The 16,660-nt window shown below is 46.1% G+C and overlaps 1 protein-coding gene across 2 annotated transcripts in view; it reads right to left on the minus strand.

Moving 5' to 3' along the window:
* The window catches only part of FRAS1 (Fraser extracellular matrix complex subunit 1), a 416,742-nt gene that overhangs the window by 208,002 nt on the left and 192,080 nt on the right, over positions 1–16,660 (minus strand). For both annotated transcript variants that reach the window (XM_039318704.1, XM_039318705.1), the window contains exons 14-17: positions 10,350–10,493; positions 8,231–8,371; positions 5,203–5,343; positions 2,228–2,401 (exon numbers count right to left, since the gene is read on the minus strand). In XM_039318704.1, coding sequence (XP_039174638.1) covers positions 2,228–2,401; positions 5,203–5,343; positions 8,231–8,371; positions 10,350–10,493 — 600 coding nt within the window. The remainder of the gene's footprint in view (positions 1–2,227; positions 2,402–5,202; positions 5,344–8,230; positions 8,372–10,349; positions 10,494–16,660) is intronic.

A 16,660-nucleotide genomic window follows, 5' to 3' on the forward strand; every position in this document is an offset into this window, starting at 1 on the left:
GGGGAGAAAGAGAGAGAGAGAGAGAGAGAGAGAGAGAGAGGAAAGAGAGAGAGCGGGGGAAGAGGAGTGGCAGGCAGACCAAGGGCAGAGAGAGGGAGGGAGGGAGAGAGACAGAGAGACCCTTTTGACATCTAAAATGAAGATAACATTGCATATATCCTTTTTTTACCTGTGTGTGTATGTGTGTGTGTGTATATATATATATATACATACATACATATACATATATACAAACACACACACACAAACACACACACACAAACACACACACACCTATAATAAAGGTAAAAAATATATGCAGTGTTATCTTCATTTTAGATATCAAAATGGTTTTGCGGCTCCCAGTGTTTTGTTTTTGGTGGGAAACGGGTCCAAGTGGCTCTTTAAGTGTTTTGGGTTGCCTACCCCTGGTCTAGGGGCTCTCCTGCAGTCTATACAGCTGTGATCTGCTAGTCTCAGCAGCCTTCCTCCTCAGTCCAATTTCCCCCAATCTATATAATAAGCAAATTTGTTGCTGTGGTACATATTCTGGGTACAAATGCTGAACTGGTGCTTTTAAGAGAGAATGCGATGTGGTGTTGTTAACCAAAAACCCTTGAGCACAACAAAAGAGTTCAGAACTATCTTTGAATAGGCTTTGCTTCCAATAAATGTCAGGACAATCTAAATCATTTGAAAAAAAACAACACTTTTTTATTAGCACATCACTTGAAGACAGTTTATTAGCCTGCTCAGGGAGATGTTGCAGACATGGAAGTTTTCCGGATCTGCAGAATTCCATTTTTCAAAGTGATTTGTACAAAGGCTGCTTCAGAGCTGGAGCTCAGGTGTGTGTGTGTGTGTGAGAGAGAGGGGGGGGAGAGGGAGGGAGAGGGAGGGAGGGAGAGAAAGAGAGGGGGGGGCACCAGTCTGAGACACTTTAACACAGCCATCTTTTCCTGAAATTGTATAGCTGCTGTGAAGGACAACCGTGTGATCTAGGAAGAGATGCGGCTGCTTTAAAGAGCGTGAGATAATGGCTTTGGTTGCACTCCTATATGCTGTAAAGCAGAGGTCCCCAACCTTTCTCAGTTGGCGGTCCGGAGGGAAAGGGAGGGGAAAACATTTTACATGCACATGCGCGCAAATGGGTCCGCGAGCACATGTGCAATGCAAACAGGGCGGTATTAATGCCTGCACGACGCAAATGGGGCGGTGCTAGCGCCTGTGTGACACTCACTAGCCCTACCCTGTATTTGCCACGTGGTGTCCCGTTTTCATCTCGGCCATGGCGTTAGCACAAGTGAGGGTGACTGCGTGGACTGGGCAGCCTGATCCGTGGCCTGGTGCCCAGCAGGCCACAGCCTGGTAGTGGGCCACGGCCCACAGGTTGGGGACCCCTGCTGCAAAGCAACTTCTTGGAACTAAATCCTCAGTACAGTAATACCTCGGTCGTTGATGTGAATTGATTCCGGGAAGCATGAGTACTAAAAACTACAAATGCCAAACAAACCAGGTAACTTACCACACGACCCTTTGTTTTGGCCAGGAAGATCTTTCTGTCTGTCCTTTTTCCTATGTCAGCTACCTTTCCAGCATGGCTGATTTCCTGTCTGTTCTCTGTGGCCATCCCCCTCTTTTTGCAGCCACCTTCCCAACATGGCCACCTTCCTGTCTGCCCTCTGCAGCTGTCCCCTTCTTCCTTTTGCAGTGTGTGGAATACCAATGAAGCAACCAGGACCAGAACAGCACTTTTGCATCAAATTGCGTTGAGTACCAAATTTGACGAGTTTTGAAGCAGTCAAATACCCGAGGTACCATTGTATTATACAGCCACAGTCTACAGCGAAAATCCCCTTCACAGCAATGTATCGAATAATATTTCTCCTCACCCACCTACTCTTACATTCTCTATATCAGTGAGCAATCCACAAGCCACCTCTAGTTGTCATCAGCTGTCAGATTACCTCAATTCTAAAAGGCCCAAGAACACATTTATGTTTTTGGCAGTCTTCCTTTCTACGTCAAAAAAAAAAAAAAAAAGTCTCAAGTTTGCTCTATATCAAGTACAAAACCATCGTTTTTTCTTTGTGGTAGGCGGCCCTAAAACCCAAATTGGTGTTGGGGTGCTTGAGAAATTCAATCCTAGCTAGTTCTCCATGTTAAACGACTTAAACTTCACCCTTCATGCAGTTTGAATTTCTCTTTTTTTCACCATCAGCTTGGGACAGAACAGATCTTTGCTCACCTTTGCAAATCCTGCCTTCATTGCTGTAGAACTGGGCTCTGCACTGAGGTAAACAGATGCCAATGGGCCTCTTCTCAAGGCTGGTGTCTGGTTGAAGGTTCTCCTCAGGGTTCATGCATTGTGTACAGTGTGAATGTTCTGGGCCAACACAGGCCCTGCAGGATGAATGGCAACCTGCAGAAGAGTCGGAAACCAAACAGGATAGGTACAGACTCCATCAGAGAGTTAAGACTGCAGTAGGTCAGAAGGAGGGCTGAGAAGATATCTATAGACCCCTCACATCCTGGACATAAAATGTTTCAACTCCTCCCCTCAGTACGGTAAGATGGATGGACAGACAGTAGGTAGATAGGTAGGTAGGCAGGCAGGCAGAGATAGACAGACAGACAGAAAAATAGATAGATAAATAGATAGATAGATAGATAGATAGATAGATAGATAGATAGATAGATAGATAGATAGATAGATAGATAGACAGATACAGAGAGATAGAGACAGACAGACAGATAGATAACCTTTATTATCATTATTTACTGTGGGCACACTGGCATACATTAAAAATGAAACTCTGTTGCTTGCTCTCAGAAAGTATACACACACATAACACATATATAAACATGTTATATACAACATATGTATACACCTACACCCTTACATATAAATACATATAAATATTAATCACTGTCCATCTTGAATACATAGCGGAAGGGCTTTACATGTCAAAGCAACTAGCCACAGGGACAATTTTTTTTTCTCCTTGAGCCATCACTCTGCTAAACATCTAATTCTCACAGTGCTATCTAATGTCTATGTGTATTTATCATATAGCATGGCTGTATTATTATTATTATTATTATTATTATTATTATTATTATTATTATTTATCTTTCTTATTCTTCTCCCATGATGATGATGATGATGATGATGATGATGATGATGATGATGATGATGTTGCTTTCCATTTACTGAGAGTTTCTGCACCAGAGACAAATTCCTTGTGTGTCTAATCACCCTTGGCCAGGGGTAGGCAACCTTGGCTCTTTTATGACTCGTGGACTTTAACTCCCAGGATTCCTGAGTCAGCATGGCTCAGTTTGGAAACTCTCCCTTTCCCCTCAGCGTGGCTGGCTCAGGAATTCTGGGAGTTGAAGTCCACAAGTCATAAAAGAGCCAAGGTTACCTATCTCTGGCCTAGGCCTAGGCCGCTTTATGACTCGTGGACTTCAACTCCCAGAATTCCTGAGCTAGCATGGCTCAGCTTGGAAACTCTCCCTTCCCCCTCAGCATGGCCGGCTCAGGAATTCTGGGCGTTGAAGTCCATGAGTCATAAAAGAGCCAAGGTTGCCTACCTCTGCCCTTGGCCAAATAAAATATTTGATTCAATCTCAAGGTGCTTTTTCAAAAAGCAACTGGACTGTATTTTTTCCTTGTAGAAGACGTTTCGCCTTCTCATCCAAGAAGCTTTTTCAGTTCTGAAGGAAAAGAATAGAAAAAAATACAACAGTCCAAGTTGCCTTTTGAAAAAGCACCTTTGAGACAACCATGACCTAGATGACTGAGAAGCTCCACAGACATATTCGATGTGAAATTCATCTTAAATGAAGCTCTCTCTGTAGGAGAAAAGAGGTGGCTTCTCTTTTGGGAGACACCCTAGATCAGGGGTGTCAAACTGCTGGCCCACAGGCCGGACACGTCACAACAAAACTGCGCCCGCCCCATTGCCAGCAATGGGGAAAAAGCTCCAATACGTCATGAGTTTGACATGTCTGCCCTAAATCCATATTCAACGCCCAATCTCAATGCCTTCCATATATATGGAGTTCAACTTCCACAATTCCCTTGTCAGCTTGGCCATTCCTAGGAATCCTGGGAATTGAAGTTTACCCATCTGGACGGTACTTAAGACTGTATCTAAGCTAGCTTTTCCCCCCAGTGAAATGATGTCGGCTATAGGAGACGACCATGCTGAGCCCAAGGGAGGGGTCAAATGCATCATCAGTCTTTAATCCCTTCATGCCCATAAGAGATCTAAGTCCAGCCAACCTTGAATTCCATTGACTCTTATTTACCTCCTATTTGCTTTTGTTAGTAGTTCAGATTCTTCTAGCAAGCATTAGCATACAATAAATCTATGTTCATTTGAAGTGCCTGGATTCCTGTGCTTGACATTGGCAGCTCTTTTCTTCCCTCTCCTTCCAGCATTATTGTCCTAGCCCAGGGGTAGGCAACCTTGGCTCTTTTCTGACTCGTGGACTTCAACTCCCAGAATTCCTGAGCCAGCCATGCTGAGGGGAAAGGGAGAGGTTTCCCAGCTGAGCCATGAATTCTGGGAGTTGAAGTCCACGAGTCAGAAAAGAGCCAAGGTTGCCTACCCCTGTCCTAGCCCATCAACATTCTCCACATCACACAACCATTTCTTTTTAGGGGGTGTCACTGAGACACTTTCTAAGAAGTTGTTTCAATTCAACTCCAAAAGCGGCTTATCTGAAAAAAGCCTCTAAAACAGTGGTTCTCAACCTGTGGGTCGGGACCCCATTTGGGGTCGAACGACCATTTCACAGGGGTCACCAAACAACGCAGTCCGCCATTTTTTTCCCCTTTTCCTTAGCTGTGCTACTCCCTTTTATTCTATTGGCTTTTGAAAGCCAATAGAATAGACTCTCTTGAATAGGGTCTAATTCTATTGGCTTTCCAAAGCCAATAGGAATTGTCCAGGCTGTCTCTGCCCTGCTGAGCCCGCCAAAAGTCCCATTCTGCAAACGATGCTGCACCAGTTGAGTAGTCCTCGACTTACGACCGGTTGAGTAGTCCTCGACTTACGACCGGTTGGGGGTCGTGGCATTAAAAAGGTTGAGAATCATTGCTCTAAAAGATTTCAGGAGGAATGAAAAACTTTCCCAACACTGGAACCGCAGGAGAGGATGAGCGGGAGAGATTTTATTCGTTGGCTACCACAGTAGGGAGATCTGGGTTACCTTTACAGAGGTTGTGGTGCTGATAAAAGCCCTCTCCGCAAGCGAGGAGACACTGGCCCTGGTAGAAGGCCCAGGGAAAGGAGCAGGAGGTACACTGAGTGGACAAAGGTCCAGTGCAGCTGGTGCACGAACTGTGGCAAACTGGGAACAAAGAAAGAGAGGAAATGTCAATCAAACTTTTCACGATTTGAATCTTAGAATAACAGAATAGCAGAGGAACAGAGCTGGGAGGGATCTGAGAGGTCTTCTAGTCCAGGGGTCCCCAACCTGTGGGCCGCGGCCCGGTAGTAGGCCGTGGCCTACTGGCCACTGGGCCGCAGGACAGGCTGGCCAGTGCGCAGATGTGTGCGTGTACCCCCCCACACTCGCACCTTGGGAGGAAAATGGGATAACGATGCCGCGCTGCGGGCACAAAAACAGACGGCGCTGTGCCGCACAAGAACGGAGCAGGTCTTGTGATTATCACGCGCTAGCCCTGTTTGCGTCACGTGTGTGCTCATGGCCTCGTGCATGCGCGCATGCACACACGCGTGCGCACGTAAAATGCTTCCCCCTCCCGTTCCCTCCTGTCCACCAACGGGGAAAGGTTGGTGACCTCTGTTCTAGTCCAACCAGCCAGTCAAGATCGAACTGCTTGTAGTGGGGCAGAGTTGGCCTGCGATACCGCATTCGAACCACTGCATTCCTATGGCTCTTGTGTATGTATTGGCTCCTCCAGAAACCTCCCTCCCACCTCGATTCCTGCACCCAGCGCCACTGAACCAGATAACATGCCAAAAGACTCCTATTTTAGAGGTGGTTCCTTGTTCAGTTCATCAGTATTCCAGAAAGACTTCAGCAGCTGATTTAAGCAAAAGATCTATTTGTTATGCAAAACAACAACACTAAACAGCAAGCCAGCTTGTTTTTAAATAAGATTCCCTACTCCCTGACCATTTAATACTAGTGCTGATTTCAAGGAAACTAAAAGCAAGTATCATGTAAAGCCTTCACAAAACAAAACATGAAGCTATTATCTGTATACAATAAACTCACACACATATATATGATGCATACATACACACAAACATATACATACATGTAGTCCTCGACAAAACTGAACTCAAAATGTCTATTGCTAACTGACTAACTGTATGTATGAGTGGGTAAATGTATGCAAAAGTGTGATCCTCAACCAGAAGATATAGTAGGTGACACCTTGCTGAATAGTAGTAACTGTGAGAGGGATCTTGGAGTCCTAGTGGACAATCACTTAAATAGGAGCCAGCCGTGTGCTGCCACTGCCAAAAAAGCCAACACAGTGCTAGGCTGCATTAACAGAGGGAGAGAATCAAGATCACGTGAAGTGTTAATACCACTTTACAATGCCTTGGTAAGGCCACACTTGGAATCCTGCATCCAGTTTTGGTCACCACGATGTAAAAAAGATGTTGAGACTCTAGAAAGAGTACAGAGAAGAGCAACAAAGATGATCAGAGGACTGGAGGCTAAAACATATAAGGAACGGTTGCTGGAATTGGGTATGTCTAGTTTAATGAAGAGAAGGACGAGGGGGGACATGATAGCAGTGTTCCAATATCTCAGGGGCTGCCACAAAGAAGAGGGAGTAAAGCTATTCTTCAAAGCGCCGGAAGGCAGAACAAGAAGCAATGGATGGAAACTAACCAAACAGAGAAGCAATCTAGAACTAAGGAGAAATTTTCTGAAAGTTAGAACAATTAATCAGTGGAACAAATTGCCTCCAGAAGCTGTGAATGCTTCAACACTGGACGTTTTTAAGAAGAGACTGGACCACCATTTGTCTGAAATGGCATAGGGTTTCCTGCCTGAGCAGAGGGTTGGACTAGATGACCTCCAAGGTCCCTTCCAACTACTTATTATTATTATTATTATTATTATTATTATTATTATTGATTATCGCACAGTCAGCCAGATGTTCAGAGTGGATTTGGCATTTTTATCTACCTATTGAGTCCTTACCAAGGACCTGGAATAGGCAGATGTGGATGTTTGATAGTATTACCGATATCGTCACAGGGATGAAAGCAGTTCCTAGTAAGGCTGCCTTTTGCAATTGACTAATGACAAATTTATCAATGCCAATGGGGTTCAAGAGGTGCTCCAGATGTTTTGGGATTGCACCCAAGGCGCCTATTACTATTGGTATTACCCTTGCTTGTCTTTGCCACAGTCTTTCTATTTCTATTTGTAGGTCTTTGTATTTTGTTATCTTCTCCAGTTCTTTCTCGTCTATTCTGCTGTCTCCAGGCACTGCCACGTCCACTATCCAGACTTTTTTGTCTTTCTTATCGACAATTGTTAAGTCCGAGGTGCTATGTTGCAGGTGCTTGTCTGTTTAAATTCTGAAGTCCCAGAGCTGTTTAACTTTATCGTTTTCTATGACTTTCCCACCAGTTCTTGCTTACAGGCAAATGATATTTCTTGCAGATCTTCCAATGCACCATTGTTGCTACTTTGTCATGCCACTGCTTGTAGTCAGTCTGTGCGACCTTCTTGCAGCAGCTTACCAGGTGGTCCACTGTTTCTTCAGCATGTTTGCATAGGTGGCACTTACTGTCTGTTGCTGTCTTCTCAATTTTGACTTTGTATGCATTTGTCCTTAAGGCTTGGTCTTGTGCAGCCAGAATTAGTCCCTCAGTCTCTTTCTTCAATTTTCCTGCTCTTAGCCATTGCCAGGTCTTGTTATTATCTGCTTTCCCAGCTATTTTTTTAAATGTATTGGCCATGTAGTGCTTTGTCTTCCCATGCCTCTATTCTGTTCTTCATTTGGTCTTTCTTGTAGGCCAGTTTGGTCTCTCCCGTAGTCAGTAAGCCTTCCTGATATACTAATTTCAGTGCATCTTCATCACTGTCCTTCAGATATTCAGATGATGATGATGATATTATTACTATTACTATTATTATTATATTATTAGCTGGAACTACTAGGACCTGAAATTGAGCAATAACTGGAGGATAAAAAGTTTAGTGCTCCAACCTACTTACAACGAAATCCCAAGACTCTTACCTCTGCATTTGTGAGAGCCATTCGCGTAGTAGCCAGGGGAACATTCTGACATGCAGTTGCCATCAAGCAGAACACGGTCTGAAGCACAGGACAAACATCTCAGCCGGTCCGGATAACATATTTCACAACCTTCATGGCAAGCTGGTAAAGAGGACGCTCCAATTAGGTTACCAATAAGTAACAGTCAAGTACAAGAGGACTTTGGATAAAATCTACATTTTTCCATTACAGATAGTCCTCGAATTACAACCATTTGTTTAATGGCCATCGGAAGTTACAACGGCACTGAAAAAAGTGACTTAGGACCGTTTTTCACAGTTAAGACTGTTCCAGCATCCCTTGGCAACTGGCTCATATTTATGACGGTTGCTGTGTCCCAGGGTCATGTGATCACCTACTGCAGGGGTGTCAAACTCAATTTCACTGAGGGCCGCATCAGCATTGTGGTTGCCCTGGGGGGCTGGGTGGGTGTGGCTAGGGTGGGTGTGGCCTACTGGGTGGGCGTGGATGGAGTGAGTGTGGCCTACTGGGTGGGCATGGCCAGTTCTACATCATTCGCGTCAAGGGTGCCTGTGGGGGCCTGGGCAGGAGTGGGCCAGATCTGAGGGTCTCTGGCAGAAGGGGGTGGGACTGGGGCAAGTGCCAAGGCATGGTCCATTTCTTCATTCCTCACAAAGGATGACACCTCCCCAGCATGCACCCAGGGGGCGGGGCCAACGTGGCAGGGGCTGATTCCTCGCTGTTTCTAGACGGCCTTGTGGAGCTAAGACTGAATGCGTTTCAGCATAGATGGCCACCACAAAATTGTACTTTGGTTCCCGGCCGGCCTGGGCCAGGGCCAAGACAGCGGGGGCCGTTCCCTCACTGTTTCCAGGATGGCTTTGCAGGCCACATGAAACCACTTCACGGGACGCATCCGGCTCCCGGGCCTTGTGTTTGACATGTCTGACCTACTGCAACTTCCTGATCAGCAAAATCAGTGGGGAAGCCAGATTCACTTAACAACCGTGTAACTGACTTGGCCACTGCCGTGATTCACTTAACAACCGTGCCAAGAAAACTCATTTAATAACTGTCTTGCTTAGCAACGGAAATTTGGGGTGTCAGTTGTGATCATAAGTTTGAGGACAACCTGTAATGGGTGCTGCTAGAATGCCTGCGGGAAAAAAAATCATTTATCCTTTCACTGATGCTGTATGAGAGTGACTCCCCAATGGTTCTGCCTCTATTAAAATTCCCCAAGAGGGCTTGAAAAGGAGTGGCGTTTAACACCAAATATTTATGCTAGCAGGTGTGGCCCTCTTCTGCTAATAAATCCACCCTTAACTCCACATATTATTATGTTTGCTGTCTGGTTAAACAAAGTTTTCCCTCAGAAAAGTGACTATGAAGTTAAAGGAATGCCTCACCCTGAGGCAATGGAGAAGTGGGCGAGTCTGCTGTGAAGAGATCGGAGGCACCATGAAAAACTCTTCAAAAAAGAGTGGTTTCATATATTTTGTGTATTTGCTGCTTTCCCTCTTCCACAGACACTCACATACACACATACAGGTAGTCCTCGACTTACCACAGTTCATTTAGTGACTGTTCAAAGTTACAACGGCACTGAAAAAGGCAACTTAGGACCGTTTTTCCTGACCTTTGCAGCATCCCCGTGTGTCTCTTGTGATCAAAATTCAGATGCTTGGTAACTGACACACATTTTATGACCATTGCCGTGTCCTGGGGTCACATGATCCCTTTTTGCAACCATCTGACAAGCAAAGTCAGCGGTGAAGCCAGGTTCACTTCACAACCGGGCTGCTAACTTACCAACTGCCGCGATTCACTTAACCACTGAGCACAAAAGGTCGTAAAATGGAGCACAAAACTCACTTAGCAAATGTCTCAGCAACAGAAATGTGGGGCTCCATTGTGGTCATAAGTCCAGGACTACCTGTACTCTCAACAGCAATGGAGGGAGGGGGAAAGCTTACACACACACACACACACACACACACACACACACACACACACACAGCCAAGATTATCACCCTCCCACCCTGATATGGGGATCTCAACAGCTGTCCTTGCTTATAGGTGAAATAAAGACTTTGCACACACTGGGGGTGGCTCTTACCTCTGCAAACTCCATCCATAACGTAGAACCGCTGTCCGCAATTAGCCACGCACGTGCCTTCCAGGAACACAAGAGACGGGTCTCGGCAGGTGGAACAGTTGTTTGCCGTGGGACCCCGGCACGTAGCACAGGATCCGTGGCAAGCTGGAGGCAAAGGAAAATATTTCCCAGTCAATTACAGCGTCTCCTTTACTGTACTCAGCAGGCATCAATTATTCTTAAAGCTCAAAGAAGACCACCTAGCTAGATTAAGGGGGAGAGGAGAAGAAAACAAGGAGAAGAGAGATTCAGATCTGGAAAAGGGGTCGTAAGTGAATTGGAACATTACAAGGAGTGTCTCCAGACCAGCTCCAGAAAGAAATCCGTGCACCCATTCTCCTGATGGCCAATTGATATTCACAACCCCTGGTAGATAGCCATTCCTCCAAGATTATTTGTGCCCGCATCACTTCCTGTCTTGATTATTGCGCTCTCCATGGGGCTGCCCTTGAAAAGTATCGGGAAGCTTCTATTGGTTCAAAATGCAGCGATCCACATTGTTCTGTACAAGCTTGGATTTGCGGATATATCACCTCTCTTATAGATGCTATATTGGCTGCCAATTTGCTTCTGGGTCCAATTCAAGGTCCTGGGGGGGTCCCCTTTAAAGCCCTACATCAGGGGTCTCCATCCTGTGGGCTGCAGCCTGGTAGTAGGCCGTGGGCTGCGGGCCACCAGAAAGGAAGGGCTGGCCAGTGCACGCACATACCCCCACTCGCGCTAGCACCGCGGGCCTCAAAAACAGGATGCCATGCCGCGCAGTGCAAAAACAGGCCGCCGCCGCACCTCGGGACGTGAAAACAGGCCACCACTGTGCCTCAGGCTGCGAAAACGGGATGCCACTGCACCTCGGTGCGTGAAATGGGATGCCGCACCACCGCGCTCATGAAAACAGGCCAAGGCCGCATCTCAGGGCGCAAAAATGGGATGCGCTGCGCCTCAGGGCGCAGAAAGAGGACACTGTGCACAAGAATGGGACAGGGCTAGCAAGTATCACACAAGTGCTAGCCCCGCCCCATTTGCATCACACGCATGTTCGCGGCCCTATGCACGTGTGCGTAAAATGCTTCCCTCTCACTTTCCCTCTGGTCTGCCAACCAAGAAAGGTTGGTGACCTCTGCCCTACATGGCCTGGAGCCAGGTTATTTGAAGGCCCACTCTTTTCCCAGTTACATTTACCTGACCTACCAGAGTGGGGAGGCAGGGGATGTTAAGGTCCCCTCCTTTAAGCAGCTCCATCTAGTGCAGGGGTGTCAAAACCCGCAACGTCATGTGATGTGTCGTGACTTATCGTGATTTTTTTACCATTTCCGGCTATGGGGTGGGCGCGGTTTTGGCATGACACATCCGGCCTGCGGGCCGGCAGTTTGACACCCCTGATCTAGTGGGACCAAAAAGAAAGGCCTCCTCTGTGGAACATCATCCCTGCAGAAGTAAGATTGGCCCCCACTTTGACACGCTTTCAAGATGCCCTGAAGACATGGTTTTGGGAATGAAATATATGTATCCCAGGATAATGTTGCAGGATCCAATCAGAATCGGTCACCGGGACTAAAGGTTTTGTCTTCAGAGGTTTTGGACTCGTGCTGGAGCCTATCCTGAGGTAGCTTCTCTCTGGCTGTTCTCTGTGGGGTGTTTGTAATGTCTGTTGTAAGTGGCTTTTTAGATGTTGATTGGGGTGTGTTGATGCCTGGCTATTAAGTCCTTGGTTGTTATTTCCATCTGCTGCCAAGCCCTCACCTCCTAAGTACTTGATAGGCTGGTGGTAAATCAGCACTCCTGTTGACCGACCCAGGCTTCGTTCTCAACTTCCCTGGCTTTTTTGTGCCTGCTCGTCCAACAATCTTAGTAGTTGCAAAATTGAATGGGTGTCCTTGTTCATTGCAATGTGAGGCTACTAATGAGTTCGGGGGTCCTTGTTTGACCGGTTGCTTGTGTTCCTGCAATTTGGTGGTTAGATGGTTACATGGTTTTGGCAACAGGCCTGGGGACCTCAGAGTGATATGGAGCCCATCAACTGGTTGGCCTGATTGTTGTTGCTGGGGAGGGGGGGGGGTGATTGGTTTTTGTATTGGGGTTTTATTTCTGTAAACTGCCTGGAGTCACCATGAGGGAGGGACAGAGGGAGAGAGGGAGGGAGGGAGGGAGGGAGGAAGGAAGGAAGGAAAGAAGGAAGGAAGGAAGGAAAATGGGTGGATGGAAGAGAGGGAAGGGAAGGGAGGGGAGGAGAGGAGAGGGAGGGAGGGAAAGAAGGAAAATGGGTGGATGGAAGAGAGGGAAGGGAAGGGAGGACAGGACAGGACGAGAGGAGAGGGCGGGAGGGAGGGAAGGAAGGAAAGAAAATGGGTGGACGGAAGAGAGGGAAGGGAAGAGAAGGGAGGACAGGGGAGGGGAGGGAGGAAGGAAGGAAAATGGGTGGATGGAAGAGAGGGAAGGGAAAGGACAGGAGGAGAGGAGAGGAGAGGAGAGGGAGGGAGGGAAGGAAGGAAAATGGCTGGATGAGAGAGAGGGAAGGGAAAGGAGAAGAGGAGAGGAGAGGAGAGGAGAGGAGAAGAAGGAAGGAAGGAAGGAAGGAAGGAAGGAAGGAAGGAAGGAAGGAAGGAAGGAAGGAAGGAAGGAAAATGGCTGGATGGGAGAGAGGGAAGAGAAGGGAAAGGAAGAGAGGAGAAGAAGGAAGGAAGGAAGGAAGGAAGGAAGGAAGGAAGGAAGGAAGGAAGGAAGGAAGGAAGGATTTTTTAATTTTCTGTTCCTAGGCATTGTGCATTTTAAACCAATGCCCTCTTGATTAACATGCTAACTACTCCTGGTTTTTAAAAATAGGTTTGAGGGCCACAAAAGGCCAGCTGGCCAAAATCAATCCTTCAACACTCAGGCCCAGGAGGAATGAAGAGTGACTCTGTATATACCAAAGGGCCAACGGACAGTTTTTGTGTTTCCTGGAAAGGTTAATGCAGTATCTCCTGCTGAATGTCATTCCATGAAATAAAGGGAGATCACAGACTGCAGGCCATATTTAGAAAGCCGTGGGGGAGAACAAGGAAATTTTATTTATGGCACTTGTAATGACTGTGGCATGTTAAGTCCTGTGCTGCCAGAATTTACATCAGAGCTTTTTTTAGCTATTGTTTTTTTTAAAAAAAAAAATTAATTATACCCCTGCTCATCCAAATGTTCTCAACTTTATTTTTAATTCCCCAGCCAGGCACGTATCTGCTTACGAGAGAGCCAAAATATCATCCTGACAGTGGGTGTGAGGCTGAGAGAAATACCCACCGATGTAAATTCATAGATGGGAGGAAAATCCTAAATTCCTAATTTACAACCAGGATCAGTCATTTAGTAGTTTACCTTCGGGCTGTAGAACAATAAATTGTGAAAGTGGAGTCAAAGTGGAACATCACTCCATTGCAATCATGCTAAACTTATCATTTTATAGTCTTGGGAGGGCCGTGCTCAAATCTGGCTGTTTTATTAAAGCTAAGCAGATTTCAGTCTAAGTAATGTCTGAACCAAAGGCCTCCAAGGGTGATTTTTACACAAGTTGCCCAAGAGATAATAAGATCAGCCACAGAAGACACAGCAAATGTCTCCGATGAAATACTATAACACTTTAAAAGCAGAATTATTAGCAGACATGGCGATTAGCCAGGGTTGCAACCAGGAAAGCTATTAAGCTTCTGTACCATCTAGGTTTGGCTATATTTCTAAGTGTGTTTCTTTATTTGCTTCACAGAAAGAAATACAAAACAGGTAGAGGGAAAAAAAGCAAAATATATGAAAAGAAAACCCAATAACGAACTTAACAAAAACCAACAGAGAAATAAAACCAGAAAGAAGGCAGAAACTGTTGGATTTATGGCAGGGGTCTTTAAACTTGGCCCTTTTATGACTTGCGGACTTCAACTTCCAGAATTCCTCAGCCAAGCACGCTGACTGAGGCATTCTGGGAGTTGAAATCCATAAGTCATAAAAGGGCCTTTGAAGACCCCTGATCTATGGCATAAAACACATATCCATCAAATGTCAAACAAGTTTCTAAACCTGCATTAACAAGCATAAATGATGATTGATAAAACATCATTAAGTCAATGCCAAAGGAAAACTTACTCAGTCATTGATTTATAGATAAATGAGGCTGAATTTTTTTTTAATTAATTTATTGGGTTTGTTTATTTGGAAAAGGTATATATGGCTGTCCATGTTACAAGCGTTACAGGCAGTCCTCAACATATGACCACAATTGAGCCCAAAATTTCTGTTGCTAAGTGAGACTGTTGCTAAGTGAGTTTTGCCTCATTTCATGACCTTTCTTGCCACGATTGTTAACTGAGTCACTGCTACTGTTGTTAAGTGGCTTTCCCCGTTGACTTTGCTTGTCAGAAGGTCGCAAAAGGAGATCACATGACCCTGGGACACTGCAGCCGTCATAAATATGAGTCAGTTGCCAAGCATCCCAATTTTGATCATGTGACCATGGGGATGCTGCAACAGTTGAAGATGTGAAAAACGGTTACAAGTCACTTTTTTCAGTGCTGCTGTGACTTCAAACAGTCACTGTTGTAAGTTGAGGACCACCTGTATTGATTGTTTATGCCACTGACGTGCCAGAGCATGCACAGTCTTATTGCACTGAGATAACCCAGGAGTAAACACATTAAACAGTGGTTTGTATTAAATGGTGGTTTATCTTACACTATCTACAATATCATACACCAGGAACAATATACATACACATGTTAATACAGGAGGATCCAACAAACCACAATTACAGCAGGAAACGGAAGAGAGAGAACACAGCAGCAGAGCCTTTCTTTTATACCAGACATGTCAAACACAAGGCCCAGAGGCCGGATGCGGCCCGTGAAGTGGTTTCATGTGACCCGCGAAGCCATCCTGGAAACAGTGAGGGAATGGCCCCCACTGCCTTGGCCCTGGCCCAGGTCGGCCGGGAGCCAATGTACAATTTTGTGGTGCCCATCTATGCTGAAACACATTCAGTCTTAGCTCCATAAGGCCGTCTGGAAAGAGCGAGGAACCGGCCCCTGCCGCGTCGGCCCCGCCCCCTGGGTGCATGCTGGGGAGGTGTCACCCTTTCTAAGGAATGAAGAAATGCACCATGGCCAGCAAATGGCCCTCGCCTGCTTCACATATCCGGTTTGATGGGCTCCGGTGGGGAGGTTTCAGCAGGCAGTAAGGCTCCTCCAGTGGACCATGCCTTGGCACTTGCCCCGGTCCCACCCCCTTCTGCCAGAGACCCTCAGATCTGTCCCACTCCTGCCCAGGCCCCCACAGGCACCCTTGAATCGAACGATGTAGAGCTGGCCATGCCCACCCAATAGGCCACACCCACTCCATCCACACCCACCCAGTAGGCCACATCCACCCCGGCCAAACCCATCTGCCCCCCCTGAGGGCAACCGCAATGCTGATGCGGCCCTCAATGAAATTGAGTTTGACAGCCCTGTTTTATACAAAGGCTCTTAAAGGCACATAGACCCTGCTGGCTCTTAAAGAGACACAGACCCTGCTGAGTCATTCCCAACATTACATCATACATCTCACATTACATAAGCTGGTTAATTATTACCTTGACACAAAACCCTGTGGACTTTTAGCTTGCCCACTGACTCTGCTTGTCAGAAGGTCAAGCAAAAAGTGATCACATGGTCCCGAGACACTGCAACCATCACTTTCTTCACTGCTGTTGTAACTTAAATAGTCACTAAATGAATGACTGTAAGTCAAGGACTATTCTGTATTCTGGGCGATTTAATGACAACCCAGGAAGACAATATAATGAAACTTCACTCAACAAAACCAAGGGAAAGAGTTAAATCGTTATAGTGCAATAGTCAATAGGGACCTACTGTCATCCCTAGAAGGTAGACCAGCTTAGGAAACCAATGTCACATAGGCCTAAAACTCTTTTTATTAGAATGGCTGCAGTAACAAAATACATTGCAACTGAAGGGGCGTTCCCTCTTTCACTTCTATCCTTCTCTAATATTAGGATTCAAATCAATCTTTGATATAAAAGATACCTTTAAAATCAAATCCCTTCCCTACACTAATGAAAGCATCAAACCTTAGTCGCCTCAATCTGGTCCAGATTAAAAAAACCTGCAGGTAGTCTCAACCTACGACCAGCCACTTAGCAATGGGTTCACTTAACAAATGCAGCATTTACAACCGTCACAACATATGACGGTAATGGGCAAGCTCCACTATAGTTGAATGTTGAGGATTACCTGCACGGCATTGTTTTAAAGGCA

Source organism: Crotalus tigris, unplaced genomic scaffold (assembly GCF_016545835.1).
Source record: "Crotalus tigris isolate CLP2741 ecotype Arizona unplaced genomic scaffold, ASM1654583v1 scf7180000021465.51407817327:1047546, whole genome shotgun sequence".
NCBI classification, from domain to species: Eukaryota; Metazoa; Chordata; class Lepidosauria; order Squamata; family Viperidae; genus Crotalus; species Crotalus tigris.